The sequence below is a fragment of the Lepisma saccharinum genome, chromosome 19 (assembly GCF_977018435.1).
Source record: "Lepisma saccharinum chromosome 19, izLepSacc3.1, whole genome shotgun sequence".
NCBI classification, from domain to species: Eukaryota; Metazoa; Arthropoda; class Insecta; order Zygentoma; family Lepismatidae; genus Lepisma; species Lepisma saccharinum.
In genome coordinates, this window is record NC_139247.1 from 53,660,379 (window position 1) to 53,675,174 (window position 14,796).

Below are 14,796 nucleotides of genomic sequence, written 5' to 3' on the forward strand. Positions count from 1 at the left end.
TTTGTTCATGTTAACCGAGTGTTCGTCTTAAGCGAGTTTGTGTTAACGAGGGTTTACTGTAATACTTACATGCAAATATTAGCCAATATTTGGAACAACTTTCAATTATTTCAATTTTTAAATATCAGTATCAGTGGGAATCTGTGCGAGTATCGGCTCATACCTAGTTTAGACTCTTTTAATTTAAGGCATACTGAAAAATAATCAAACTTGGTACTGAAAAAGTCAGTATTTACTTTATTCGTCAAATTATATAGATATATTACAATAAATGTTCACAATGGAACATGAAAAAATCACGTATTACTAGTCAGAATACATTATATACCTGTAACCAAGAACACATATGTTGACACGTAATACAGAACACTTCAAAATATTTTGATTTAAAAAAAAAGTACAAAAAATATAGAGAAGTCTAGAACAGTATGATTATGCCACAATAGCCTTAAGAGCATCTTCTAGTTTCTTTCTTGCAACAGTCACCCTCTCTTCTTGCCTTTTAATATCATCTTCCGCAACAGCCACTGCCTGAAGACAAAGAAAACTCAATTTCAAAGACATGAAATCACACACGAAACATTTCATGATAAAGACACTACAAAATCAAGTACAAAATACAATATGAGGAGAAGATATCATCGGCTGAATGCTGTTTCATCGTATTTCCACTTGTTGTTGAAGATGACTTGATGACGTCATCATGTTCCTTATATGTTAAGGGCTCAAGGAACAGTTTCCACATCCAGCCAGTCGTGAGAACCTGAAACTGCTCCTCCCCAAATGACCATTCACTGCGGTGAGCTGGAGAAAGAGGTCTGTGCGCTGGATGGTTGTAGGAGGGGAAGAAAACTTAGCATTATCCTTATGGGAGTGTTATTTTACTTGTTCTCTTGGGAGTATGAAACTTCCGATGGCAGAGAAAAACACATGAATGGAAAGAGGACACGCTGAAGATTTGGCTTGTGTTAGGAAAAGTCAAAACTTTCATTTGATTAGCCGTAACTTGAAGTTGTTTGTCCAGTGGCGCAACCACAGGGGGGACATTGCTCTTTTGTTGCACGTTGCTTTGGCTTTTTTTAATCATAACCACATTACAAATCTTATACCTGCAACCGCCAGAAGGTGTGAAATAACTTTGGGCATCACACACCCTACAGCTACATAAACTTTGGGCATCACACACCCTACAGCTACATAAACACTCTTGAAGTGAAAATGGCCCTATTGTGCTGATAACCATCATGTCAACTGGCAGCAGAAAGCATAATAATTTATCCCCCTTAATGCCGTGTGGTTCGAGAGAGAAACAATATGGAATATACAAGAATAACCATGTACCTGCACCAATGGTTGATCTGGATTTAGAAAGACCCCAGGGTTCTTATCCAATGCCGAACGGGAACCTGTCTGCCCAGTTACAGGCTGCGCTGAGACGTGCAAAGCTGTGGCCACAGACTGCAGTAAAGTCTCTTCTGCGACATGAGGACCAACTGCACGCAGACCTCGAGGTAGCTCCATTGCATCGAACTCCATTCCATCCAGGTCACAAGCCTTCAGACCTTCCAGTCTTTTCTCCCAGAAAAGCTGAAAGGGACAAATGAAAGCCATATTGAGGGCAAGGAAAATTAAAAATAACACTCAAAAATTGTTTATAATATGAACACAATTTCATTCATTAAACATGTATTTCTTGTCAGGCGCAAATATTTGTCATGAGAATAATTTCCATTGTTAGGTAGTTACATTGCACAGAAATTATCGAATGCTTTACTTTCAAGTTACTATTTCGAGCACTCATGTACTGCAATGTGTTACACGTGTTTACAACAGTAACCAAATTGAATGAAACCAAACATGAAACACATCAGTATAGGTAAACATTTACTAACTTAAAATGGAAATTTCCTTCATTAAATGTTTTCAAAGTGGTGCAAAGTGTAAGTAATGCTTCTTTCTGGGGATATGTATATTGAGGTATGGTCACACTGGATTGTTTCGGTTGAACTTTTGCACAAGTGTACACAGCACAAAACAACAGAAAGAACAACAGGGCCATTTCATATCAAATCATACAGGTAAGTAATAAATGTGTCACCTTTGAATTTCAAAATCAGCTGAAAAAAAATATATGTTAAAGGACCACATGCCACGCGTCGAAAAATAAAATACTGAAGATTCGTTACAGTGTTACAAGCTCACAAAGAAAGTCACTATTTTGTATCGGTAAAAAACATTACGGAAGGGAAATAATACAGTTTTCAAACCACTATAAATCAAAAACAAAAAATGGTAGAGGCTTAAGGTTTCTTTTATTTGAAAGCTTCTTCAAAGCACTTTCAAAACCTTATTAAGGAATATATTTATGAAACCCTCTTCAACTATAAAATTAAAAAATCAAAATACAAAAATTTGAAAACCTTTTCAAAGTTCTAATTTTTTTTTTTTAAAAAAAGTGAAGAACCAAAGGACATGAGTTTTGCTGTGATAATAGAATATGGACTAACTATTTGCAATGCCATTTCTGCACTAACTTTACAGCGTTATGTAAAAAATTCTTTGTAAAATCCATTTTGACCTTTTTTGGAAATCATTTTCTCAAAAGCACCCATCTCAAAATTTCTGAAAATTGTACAATGTAGTCTTTGGTTACTGTACTTGCAGGAGGTGCAATCAGACCTTACAATATATTTGTGTGTTAACAAGAAAGATTTTTTTAAAAAATGTCCTCCATGTTCCATAATTTATTTTTTTTACTGCAAAATATGTTACTGGCAACACTGTTTCTAAGGTGCTTATCAGGAGACCTGTAGAGCATTAAGTATATTATTGGAAACATTATATGTACGCGCACGAGTAAGTAGTGAGAAACCACTTACAATTAGTATCATTCAATACCATTTCAACCAACCCCTGTCTCATCATAATTATTAATAATTGATTTCCATTCTATATCCTTTAAGTTTTCATAATCGACATTTCAGGCTTGCTTTTAGATCTGTCGGCCATTTTTAATTTGTCACATGCAGTGATTTTACTGTTTTCAGATGTTTATGAAAATTCCAAGAATTTCTGTTGTATATTTCCATATATATTGATCCAAAATTCATTTTCTACAGAAATAAATGCTCTTTCACTTTGTTTATTGCCATTCATCATGAATATTCAAGTTACATTTATGGCTTGGAACATTTTCACTCCAAGCATTTTAACTTTTACTCATTTTCTGTTGCATATGTGCAACAAAAAAAAATAAGGGCGTTGTTGTAATGTGTTACATATATGTAACACACGGCTTAAACTTATGCTTTTAGCACGTTGTAACTTTTATGTGAGGTTGTAAACACTGACAACATAAGCTGAGGAAGTTTAGAACGGTACTGCGGAAGCAAACTTAAAGTTGTGACACGTCAAGGTCACGTTTTCGAAGCATGCTTTGGCAGGGGGAAACGATACACGTGTGCAGTTTATGACCTTGGTTTTCTCGTGGCTCGGGACGTGAAATGTAACTTGTTGCTGATTTTGTCGGAGATAAGAGGGATTGACTGATTGATCGAGTTGGTGTTTTAAGTTCACTTTATGCACAGTAAGGCTAATCGGGACTGAACCTACAGTTTAAAGTGGAATCCGAACCACCATGTGCTTCCACCGGGTATCGAACCTGGGACCCCTTGATTACAAGGCGACGATGCTACCACTGCACCATCGGGTAGGCCTGAGATAAGAGGGAGCCGTAGCTTTCGTTTGAAGCTTCCTCGGACCAAGGGAGCATCTTTTGGTCGGAAGAGATGCTAAAAATAGACAAAGCTGAAATGCAATTTGCAAATTGCAAAATATTTTTGTAAAAAAGTAGAGTTCCACATATTGCCTCATATTTCTTCTTGTATGATAGCCAGGAACATGAAACAAGTTTCATCTCATTGCCAAAGGTCCATTCTATCAAAATAACGCTAAAGTTTGCATCTGTTTCCCATAAACGTGGGGAAAGAGGGGGCAAAGTCCAGATTTTTTTTTCATGGAAATTTGGGGATGCGCCCTCCACCAAAACCCAGTCATTCTCACTTGGGGTTATGAATTAGCATGGGTTGCACGCCCTGATGTTTTATCTTCAAAACAAAAGTTGTCCGCGGTACATAGGTTGAATAGTCTAGGAGTTATAATATATCTTGTGCACTATGCAAATTAGCATTTTTTGTAAAAAAGCAGAGTTCCACATATTGCCTCATATTTCATCTTGTATGATAGCCAGGAACATGAAATGAAAGAAGTTTCATCTCGTTGCCAAAGGTCCATTCTATGAAAATAACGCTAAAGTTTGCATCCTTTTCCCATAAGAGTGGGAAAGAGGGGGCAAAGTTCAGATTTTTATTTTTTTTCCATGGAAATTTGGGGGGTTGCACCCCCCACACCCCGTCTTTCTCACTTGGGCATTATCAATTAACCTGGGTTGCATTTCCTGATGTTCTAGCATCCAAACAAAAGTTTTCCGAAGTAGATGCGTTGAATAGTCTAGGAGTTATAACGTAATTTCTCCGAGAAGTGCAAGAAGAAAAAAATCGATGTGAAATGCCTCGGCGAAACAGGTGTTACTTTCTGAAAACCCGCCCGGCCGGTGGTTTAAGATGAATCTATGTGTAGTACATAGTTTCACACATACATTTTAAATAGTCTACGTTTTATCTACCTTTTAGCTTACAATTTCTTCATTTTCAATTCCACGTGTTTTATTTAGTACTATAAAGGGATACATTTAGGATAAATTTAATCTTCAATGTATTTCTTATTCGGAAAATCACGTTCACCAAATTTTAATATCATATTGATTCTGAAGAAGCCTCACTGTTGTGCAAATTTTTATCTTCAAAATTTTAAATTTTGGGGAGTTTATCGAAAAAAGTGTTTTCGTCACCCTTGCCCGCAACAACTACGGCGACCGTAACGGTCCCCATATCACCTGGTTCAGTTACGTCGTCTCACCTTAACGGAGACTCTTCTGTTATTCATAAAATTCTTCTGAGGAATTTAGATACCCATATAGATACGCTGGCTATGTGCGACGGCCAAAGTCATTCTGCCTTATTTACATTCATGTTGGCTCTACACCGTCTGGTACTTTCCCACCAATATCCATTGCAGTGGCTTTTGCAAAACGCAACTCGCCGTACCGCGGGAGTCTTGCAAACACTCTGGACGACTGCTATCGCTTCTCTTATGTCGTGGCACGACATGAAACTCTATATATGGCGACATTCGGTTCCAATGTCTTTATATACGGACTTGGTTAATGCCCACGTTACTCGCCCTCAACGTGAATTTGAGACGCTTCACATCTATGTGTCAGACGTCCGTGATTCGGCCGAGGCTCTGGCATTGGGCTGGGACCCTACCATTTTGGTCACCTTTGTTTTACAACATCTTAACAATACCTCCACCAACTGTTTATTATTTCAGTCCCGTCCACAATCTATGCCTGAGTTAGTAGCTTAAGCTCATTCTATCATTCCTTTAGAGATGCAAAAGGCATATACACAATGCCAATTAGGTCAGCTTGACCGGCGTGTGACCCCCCCTCCTCATCATCTTGCTAACCGAGAACAGAATCTAAATCGCCCCCTGCGTCAACCTCAATCTCTATACTGCAATTTTTGCCACAGAAGTGGACACTCTACGTCTCACTGCCGCCGTCGTCCTTCTCAGCATGATTACCATTCTCGTAATCCGGCTGTTCCAAGGTAACTGATGCATTCACTTTCACATGTATAGTATGGTATTAAAGTGTTTATATGTACTAGAATGTTAAGGGTTTCTAATGGATTTGTACTATTTATATCTTTGCTTATTTGCATGTGTTTATTTACTGTTTTGGTATTATTACTTGGGGTATGTTATAAACATTTATTCATTGCTTTTCATCAAAGTAAAGCAAACTATGATTCATTACTTAAGTTACAAATTTAACTTCATTTAGTAATTTTGGATATCTATCTCTATACCTGTTTGACAGTATATGTATATTTTTGGGATGGTTTGTTTCAAATATCTTGTAATTGGTGCTCTTATTCCTCGCTGTATTCCCTTCCTCCTTTTGGTTTCCTCTCCTCTTTCCTATCCTTTTGTTTTTTCTTCTATTTTTCCCTTCTAATGTATTCCTTTTTTTTCTCTTTTCATGGTTTATGAGGAAATTCACAATTATATACCATCTCGGAATAAGTGGAATTGAGGCATCATATGGATGATTACTTATCCCCGTGCAACAATATATATATATTCTCGTCTACTTCGCAAATATTTCGACCTGTTAGTGCATATCCGATCGTTTTTCCCCAGTGTCAGCCCCCTCAAATTTAAGTGCTACGTATCACATATCACAAATTTGTGTGCCTAATTATAGACTTTATTGGCGCCTATTGTTACTATGTGTTGTAAAAATTTGATATTATGTATTATCTCATTCTTAAATTGTTAAATGTTTTATACCATTGTTCGTTCCCATTTTTTTTAGATTGCAATCGATCATTCATTTTCATTTTGCATCATCTTCATTGTATTTATTGATGGTATTTATCTAATATATTTCAATTTGTTGCAATTACTTAATTTATATGTTCTTGACTTGCCTTCTCAGAGAATAACAAGTTTATTAGGTAATAATTCCTTTAGGCAGTCATTTGTTGTAACATAATTGAGTGTTTTTTGACTTATTTATGGTCAGGTTTACATGTTTTTTCAACAAGGTCATCATGGGTTATTTCATATATATATATATGCTTTAATTGCTAGGGGTTAGTTCTAAATGGTGCTCTTGCGATACAATTAGTAATAAGTAAAAATGTAACTGGTTGTGTGCTCCTTTGGCGTCCTTCTCATTTTTTGCCAGGCAGGGGAGTTTGTGACGATTTTCTACGCGAACATGACTTTCAAGTATAATGTTAAATTCCGCGTCGAATATCCTCACATCTCTCCTCATACATTCTGGTATGCTTCGCGTCAGTGTTTTCAAATTCTACTTAATTGACTGACCGATAGAGGTCACTAGTGACTTTCCCTGCTTCACGAACTCGATCGACGAAAACGGCAGTTCCGTTTCAGCTCGCGAGTCGCGAGGGATTTCTTGGTGTGACGTCATGGACTACGAGAGAAGTAGCGGCTCGTGGAACTCAGTGCTTCTCTCTCTTGTCGATCGTAATTTGTAGCACGGCACGAACTAAGTTCTTCGAACATTACGAGGAAACGTTGCATTGTTCACGTATAGTGCTAGTACGTCTGGGAGGTGTTGGGATCTTTTGGAAAACAAATGTCAAAATACAAGGATGGAAATTTGGAACTTAGTTGACCATTGACCATTTTGACCGAACATAACTTTCCTTGGATCATCTGGCGGAACTCGAAATATGAAGGATGGGTGGATCAGTTGGTGAGAAGGAAGGGCACGAGGGAAAAGGGGACAATACCGTTCAACGTGCTTGAAAACGACCAATTGGAGGACGTTCCCCGTTTCTCTAGATGCCAAGGATTTGCCCAAGTTAACTGAGGTGAACAGTTATCCAACGAGCTGAGGTATGTACTCTACGACTCCCTTTTTATAAGTGAACTGTGAATGCGTGTTTTTTTTGGACAAAAATGTCACTCTCACGCTCCATGTGCTAAAATGCAATTATAGATTGACCTTAACGTATTTTAATTGATTGCATTGTATTATGACATTTGTAGTTGCCGGACGTGTTCTAGTTTTATTATATTGTTATTTGCCGGTAACAAAGAATTGTTGATCCACCTTCAAGTCACTTACAGTTATATGTTGAAGGAAATAATTTGTTATGAATAATATTATGTACATGTTGTTCTTGGGAACGCCAGCCATTCTCCGTTGCGAGGTTTTGGCGTAATAAATTTTGACTAGAGTCGCAAAATTGAACTAAGTGTACGTAATTATCCCTTGTTACACAAAACTAGAGTGTTGGTTTAATTTTGATAAAACGAGATGGGAAATCATACTCATACGGACGAGCGGTGACATTCATTGAGTGGGAAAAGAGTTAATTCGACTTCAGCTTTTTTTTTTACGTCTATCGTTCCGACCACGTTTACTTTTGTCAAGTTGGTTCTCAGTAGAGACTGAGGTGACTGTCCAAAATACTGTCATTAGCCTCAACAAAATCCCTGACTATTGTAACTGATTGGTTTGTTTTTTCTTGTTTATCGTGCGAGTAATTGAATTTCCACGGACCTCTACGCTTTCCTTCAAAATCTTGACTACTTCGTTACGCACGCAACCATCAGGTTACAAGTCACAACTTTTTCATCTCCACTGTCTCTAGCAGCATACTGCAGGGGGGTGCATTGAGGGTTGCAAAATTAACTATTCATTATGCTGAATATTTGAGCCAACAACGGCACGTTTCTTTCTTACACTATCAATATTATACGATTTTTCTTGTTTTTCTCAGAATTGTGCAAAAGTGACTCAGGTCCCTTTCTGCAATAAGCCCTTCATATATTTTTTTCAGCAAAATCCGAGATGTTGAGTGGACAGCACATGAAGGTTCCGAGATGAAATCGCGCAACATGTAAATGAACCAAATATGTTATTTTTGATCAAATTTACCAGAAGTGTAGTGTGATATGTTCTATATATTTATGTTTGATTTCTTATATTGTTTGGGTGAAAAACTGACAATAGTGGACAATAAAATGTTTACTGATTTGGTTTGTGAATATAAACTATTAGATGAAACACATTAATTAAGAACTATAACAAACTGCGACAAATTGACGGCACTAACTACAATCTTCGGCATTAAAATATCCTCAAATATAAGTTTTAGCAAAGGGTTTTCATGTAACATTTCGTTGGTCATTTTGGTACACGAAACCACCAGACTGACAATTTTCCTGATGCAACCTAACCACCACATCACTAGAACATTTGTTAGCTGAACTTGGCCAAGACAGCAGTTAGAGTTCAACTGAAATCAGATTCAAAGTAAACAAACACTTATAAGTGTAAGCTTAAAAAGTTTCATGGAAACAGGATGAAACATTGCTGCAAGAATAAAAACCAGCTCTATTTATGATCAGGGAAGAAAAAATATATAGATAATTAAACAAAGAAACAAACAAGTAGGTACCTGAATGTTTCTACTTTTTTTAAAAATATACGTGTTATTTTCCTTACTGTTTGATATTATTTTCTCCAAAATTTGCATCTTCAAATAACAAGATGAACTCAGCATTAAAATAATAATAGTTTTCCATACTTACTGTAACTTTTTTGTACTTGATACAGATGTTAACAGAATTCCCAAATTAATCAACTCCTTGAAGTCCATTTTGGAACATCAAGGAGTTTTGTTAATTACAAAAGAAAAGATAGAAAAAGACATTTTAATCCAATTAACAGCAAAGAAGCGGGTGTCCTACTTTCCATTGGCCCCAGTGTCTTGCACGTAACATGTGAAAAAACTAACACATGGAAACGAAATTGTAGGTGGACTCACCTTCGTCTATGATGATTACGTGAGATGTTGAAAGTGGCCGACACTCTTGAATGTGGTGTTCTATTTTATGAAACATTTTCACCACCTGTTTGGCAGCCGCAAGCTCAATTTCACGGTGAATGTTTTCTTTCAGTGCCATAACACCCAGTGGTGTGTACCAGTACGCTTTACCTTTCAACATGGCCCACAGGAAGAAATCAGCCGACCTCGATGGCCAAAGTGGGCCTCCCAATGGCGCAATGGTAGCGTCATCGCCTTGTAATCGAGGGGTCCCAGGTTCGATACCCGGTAGAGGCACATAGTGAATCGGATCCCACTTTAATCTGTAGGTCCAGTCTGATTTGCCTTATTGCACATAAAGTGGACTTAAAACACAAAACTCAATGAATCAATTGATGGCCAAAGTCTTTAGAGATGAGCGAAATGAGGCAGTGAATGATGCATTCTGCATTCTGTAGAACCACTCATGCCCGGTACGAACAACAGTCTTGCTGCTTACGACCTTAATTTCTCACACTCTCCCATCCATCTTCCTGATTTTATCTTCTGTACTCATTTCCTTTCTTAAGTTACACAAAAAACCTTGAAGCCAACAGTGAGTGGGATGCACTGTATCAAGGAAATAACACATAAGGTATTTTATAACTGATGGACACTTGTGAAAATAGTTTATTATGGTTCAACGTTAATGCATTATTAAAACTTAGGCCTCTCTTACACACCTGTTTTGGTTTTTCCTGAGGTCCATGCTTGAAATCTGCCTTCACCTTTCCTTCTTGGGTCTTGTAAACAGTGACTGGTTGCTTAAAAATTGAAGCAGTCTGTCGGATTGGGGGAACAAGAGAAGCATCATTGCGGACTCCACGGCTAGAATATAAAACAAAAGATTACTGGGAATAATATTCATTAACTCATGTTAAATACATAGTATCACAAGCTAAGAACAATTAAATATTTATGCCTAAATTACTGAACATGAAGTACCGAGAATCGTATTAGATAATATTTTCTTCTAAGGTAAATGGGATTTTCTGACACTTCTGTGAAGGTGGTTACTAGTCAGGCTGATACTGTGACTAAATCTTGCTCTTACTGGCAGTGGAACATTCAGTAATTAAAATTAGTCACGGAACTATTGCAACTTCATTATGTGATTCTAACAATGTATCACCAAATATATATATGACGGCTGGAGCAAAAGTTATGGCAACTATATTGTTTCTCAAAGTAAAACGGTGGTACCACAATATCACCATATGTCCTGGAGAACATGGCACCTGTAGTATGTGGACATGCCATTAGATGGTAGTATGATGAACTGTTATCGTACAGAGGGCAGTGGTAATTCATTGTTGAGTCAACCGCCGTGTCACGTATCAAAATAGCTGTTCTATAGTGAGCCTATTTCGATCCTGTAATGCTCATATGCTTTCATACTTGCGAACGTAAACACATGTGGCACGATGATATCTTTAAGGATATTTGCTCACTTCCCTATCCAGGAATAGACTGTCAGAGCAAGCAGAACAAGGGAATGTGTTTAGTCAATTTAATAAAATCCCAGGCAAATGAGGTTTTTTAAAGAGAATGGGGAACGCCTTATAGCAAGATGTTTAACTGGGGTTTTTAAATGAACGGTGACATTTTTTTAACAAGTGTTTTTTAACCAAACCTTTTAACCTAATTTAACACTCTTGATGCAGCATAAAATGATTTGTGCCTAGAAGAAAAAGAACATGAAGAAGGGGGCAGTCGATCCCCGAAATGTAGTTTCGAAATTCTATACTCACTCACATCAGTAAGACTATTTTGTACAAATTTTGTATAGATTATATTCCCTATCCTATGCCTAGTACACTTGATCTGCATTGTTTATACATTCCACAATACCATACACTGCCACTCGTATATTTCAGATTTTCATGCTGGTCGTGCATACTCGCGAAAAAAATAGTTGCCATGACCTATGCCCCAACAGCAGTATATGCCAATTTGTCCCTTTATCAATTTCACCAATTCATTCTCATCGCTGTGATTAGTCCAAGAGTTAGAAAAGCAACATAAAATAACGACAACAGAAAATAAATGTCTTAGAACAACAATCATGAAAAGAGCTTCCTCCACTCCCCAAAAACATGTGAATGTTTTGAAGTTATCACATCTCCACCATCAGGAAAAAGAGTTGTTGAAAATGACAACAGATTGCAGTAACGAAGATGTCCCTGCTTAAACACCATCTGCGGTGTAATATTCCATCACAGTACTTGCTTGCTCATCACAGTTAAGATATTAATTCATTAGATTTCCTGATAAGATGGGTGCAAGACCTCCAAAATATGGACAGCAATTTATTTCCATACTTCTCCAGTGCTTGTAATTCTATTTTGTGTTTTATTTTATTTAACATGATTTGATTTCCTTACAATGTTTCCTTCATGGTAGCAATGTACTGAGTTATTTTCACATGGGTGTGTACAGTTGCCTAAGAGCTTGTTAAAGCTATTTTAGGAAGCACGAGGATATCATTATTTCAACATTATTTCTGTCTTTAATTAACACCCAAATAACTTCCTGAGTCGCATGCTGTGGACAAACACAAAATTGACTTTTGTGCTTTTGCATAATGTAGATGATATTACAAGTTGTAAAATACAGCCTGTCTACAGGGTGGCAGATATTGTACGTATGAATGTTGGCAACTCCTTCCAAACACAGGTGCACACGTGCAGGAATCTCCCATGCTCAGGCATTAACTGAACTGTGTTTATACTTTAGAAAGTCAGTTGCTCATAGAAACAAGTTCTAACACACATAAAATCATGCTTCAAACAAGTGTGATCGGGTTCCCAGCCAGGTTAAATCTGTATTAGCATCCAACCTTTTGAGCTCATTCATTTCTCTCATACTTGGTCTCCAATCAACATTCTCTGAAGACGAGAGCAACGTATGTGGTCGAAACGTTGGATGTTAATGTGGATTTAATCTGCCTGGTAACCCAAGAACACTTGTTCGAATCCCATCACCAGGAAAGCTACAATTCCAAAATTCATGCTGTAAGCCAGAAACTATACCCTTGCATTCATTTAAAAAATCCACAAGGAAATATATGTTTCAAGACAACTCAAATTAACAACTAGGAAAGTTCTTGTTGTTTGTATTATCATACAATCACAAAAATTATCACCCTATGTATATTTACCACTTAGTTATAGACTATCTGGTTAATAAAGTAAGTAAATAAATTTACCTACATCCCATCAGTGTTATTAGCCAACATTCAGTACTAACAGACAATTCAAATGATTTGAAAGTCATGTTCTCCTGAACATAAAACCTGATCATTAATGCTGTTTGCTAAATCTAAAATTATGTTATACTAACAAAATAACGAGAAGAAAATTATTTTCATAATACTACATTTAATCACAAGAAGGAAAGACAATGTATTCAGAATTTGTAATTGTAAAGAAAACTACACCAGAGAAAAATGTCACTTTGCAGAAAAGCCATATGTTCAATATTCCAAAACAATAAAAATTACACTGGAATAAACATAATGTACACAGTTTAGTATTTGAACATTAAAAATAACATTTTGAGCACCAGTCTAATTTTAGTATTTCATTCCAACTGGCACAAGTATACACTTTCCATTACTTTTAAATTACACATATGATCTCACGTACTCAGAAGCTAGAGCAAAAGAAATGCATGCTGTGAAGGTACATGGGATGATGTGATCAGCACCATGATGACAGCCAGCTTTAATCCCCTCAGGTACATATTTAAGACAGAGGCTGGGTGAACACCAGAGCTGCTCCATGCATGAACATTGATGTAAGAATTCCCACCCTCTCCTGGAATCAAACCCGGGTCTTCCACATGACAACCTACTGACTGGACCACTGCAGCATTTAAACCCTCACAACGTAACTTTTATCCAGAGCATGTTCACATTCAGTTCATTACAAACAAAACAATTATCTTTAGCAGACCACATAAATTTATTTTGTAAAAATAATGATTTTTTTCTACATTCAATTTCCAAACAATACTCTTTTGTAGCAAGCATTCCAACAAATTATCTGACGACAGAAATCAATCTAAGTTATCAAAAAATTCAAAGTTTTTTTAGTAATGCTTTTAGTCCACGGTAATTTCAGATATGCTAATTGGGACTGGACCAATTTAAAGTGGGATAAGAACCACTATGTCATGTGCCTTGACAAGAATTGAACCAAGAATTCCTGGATTACAAGACAAGGATGTTAGCCACTGAACTATTGGGGATGTTTTTAAGATTATTAACATATGAAATAGTAGTTTGCGTAAGGGGCGAAGATAATGAAACAGTAATGGAAGTATCAAAAAGATACTCTATGATGCTTTTCAGATGATACATTAAAGTTTCCCAGAGACGATAATTTCTTAGCAAAGAGTATTATTAAAACTGTGTACAGAAACTCATTAATATTACAATAAAATTACATTGGCTCTATGACACGAAAAAAATATCTTTGTTTTCTTCGCAATTTTGTGAAACAATACGTGACAAGAAAATTGAAAAGAAAAAGTTCTACAATACCAGAGTCTTCATTCACTTCATTGGCAAGGATCATTTTTGAATGATTTCAAGAACTCACATTTGAAATTCTTGCATTTCTTTCTTCATGCTGCTTGCACCAGGATATATCTATACACTAACACTATAGATACTTCAGCTAATATCAGCAACTGCTGCACACGAAAACCTATATCACAAAAACAAAAAAGTAATGTCTTAGTGCATAACTTGTGCCATAAGTTGAGATTTTGAATATGAATTCATAAAAAAAATCACTTTAGCTAATCTGTGTGAAGGAAGTTTTTCAACATCTTGCTTTGATCAACTATACATCATCACAGTAAGAAATAGAAAAAAATACATTTATATTGGGCTAAAAGTCTGTCATAAATCTACAGCATGGAATACTTGAAGCTGATTGGAACTTGAGTGAGCCTAATTATCTCTAAAGTGCAATCCAGGTAGTTTGATTCCTGATTTTTATCCAATATAAATGTACCGGTATATTATATAATGATGATACATACTGGAAAAACTTACTTCAACTAGAATAAGCCAAAGTTTTTATCAATGTATATGTAAAGATATAGGAAAGGGAATGTCTTGTGACCATCAGAGGTAGCTTTCTGCTTACACCATAAAATTTATTACTTGAATAAAAATACTGAACTAATTTAATAATATTAAAGTAGTAAATTTTGGTGATATAAGTGAAAAACTATCTATGATGGTCAC

At 36.4% G+C, this 14,796-nt stretch overlaps 1 protein-coding gene across 5 annotated transcripts in view; it reads right to left on the reverse strand.

Moving 5' to 3' along the window:
* Nucleotides 1–210: 210 nt before the first annotated feature.
* Nucleotides 211–14,796, reverse strand: part of MBD-like (methyl-CpG-binding domain protein 2) — a 28,247-nt gene continuing 13,661 nt past the window's right edge. For all 5 annotated transcript variants that reach the window (XM_083140892.1, XM_083140889.1, XM_083140888.1 and 2 more), the window contains 3 exons: nucleotides 10,220–10,364; nucleotides 1,342–1,587; nucleotides 211–531 (listed from right to left, as the gene is read on the reverse strand). In XM_083140892.1, the coding sequence (XP_082997018.1) occupies nucleotides 433–531; nucleotides 1,342–1,587; nucleotides 10,220–10,364 (490 nt within the window). In that variant the 3' untranslated portion in view covers nucleotides 211–432. The remainder of the gene's footprint in view (nucleotides 532–1,341; nucleotides 1,588–10,219; nucleotides 10,365–14,796) is intronic.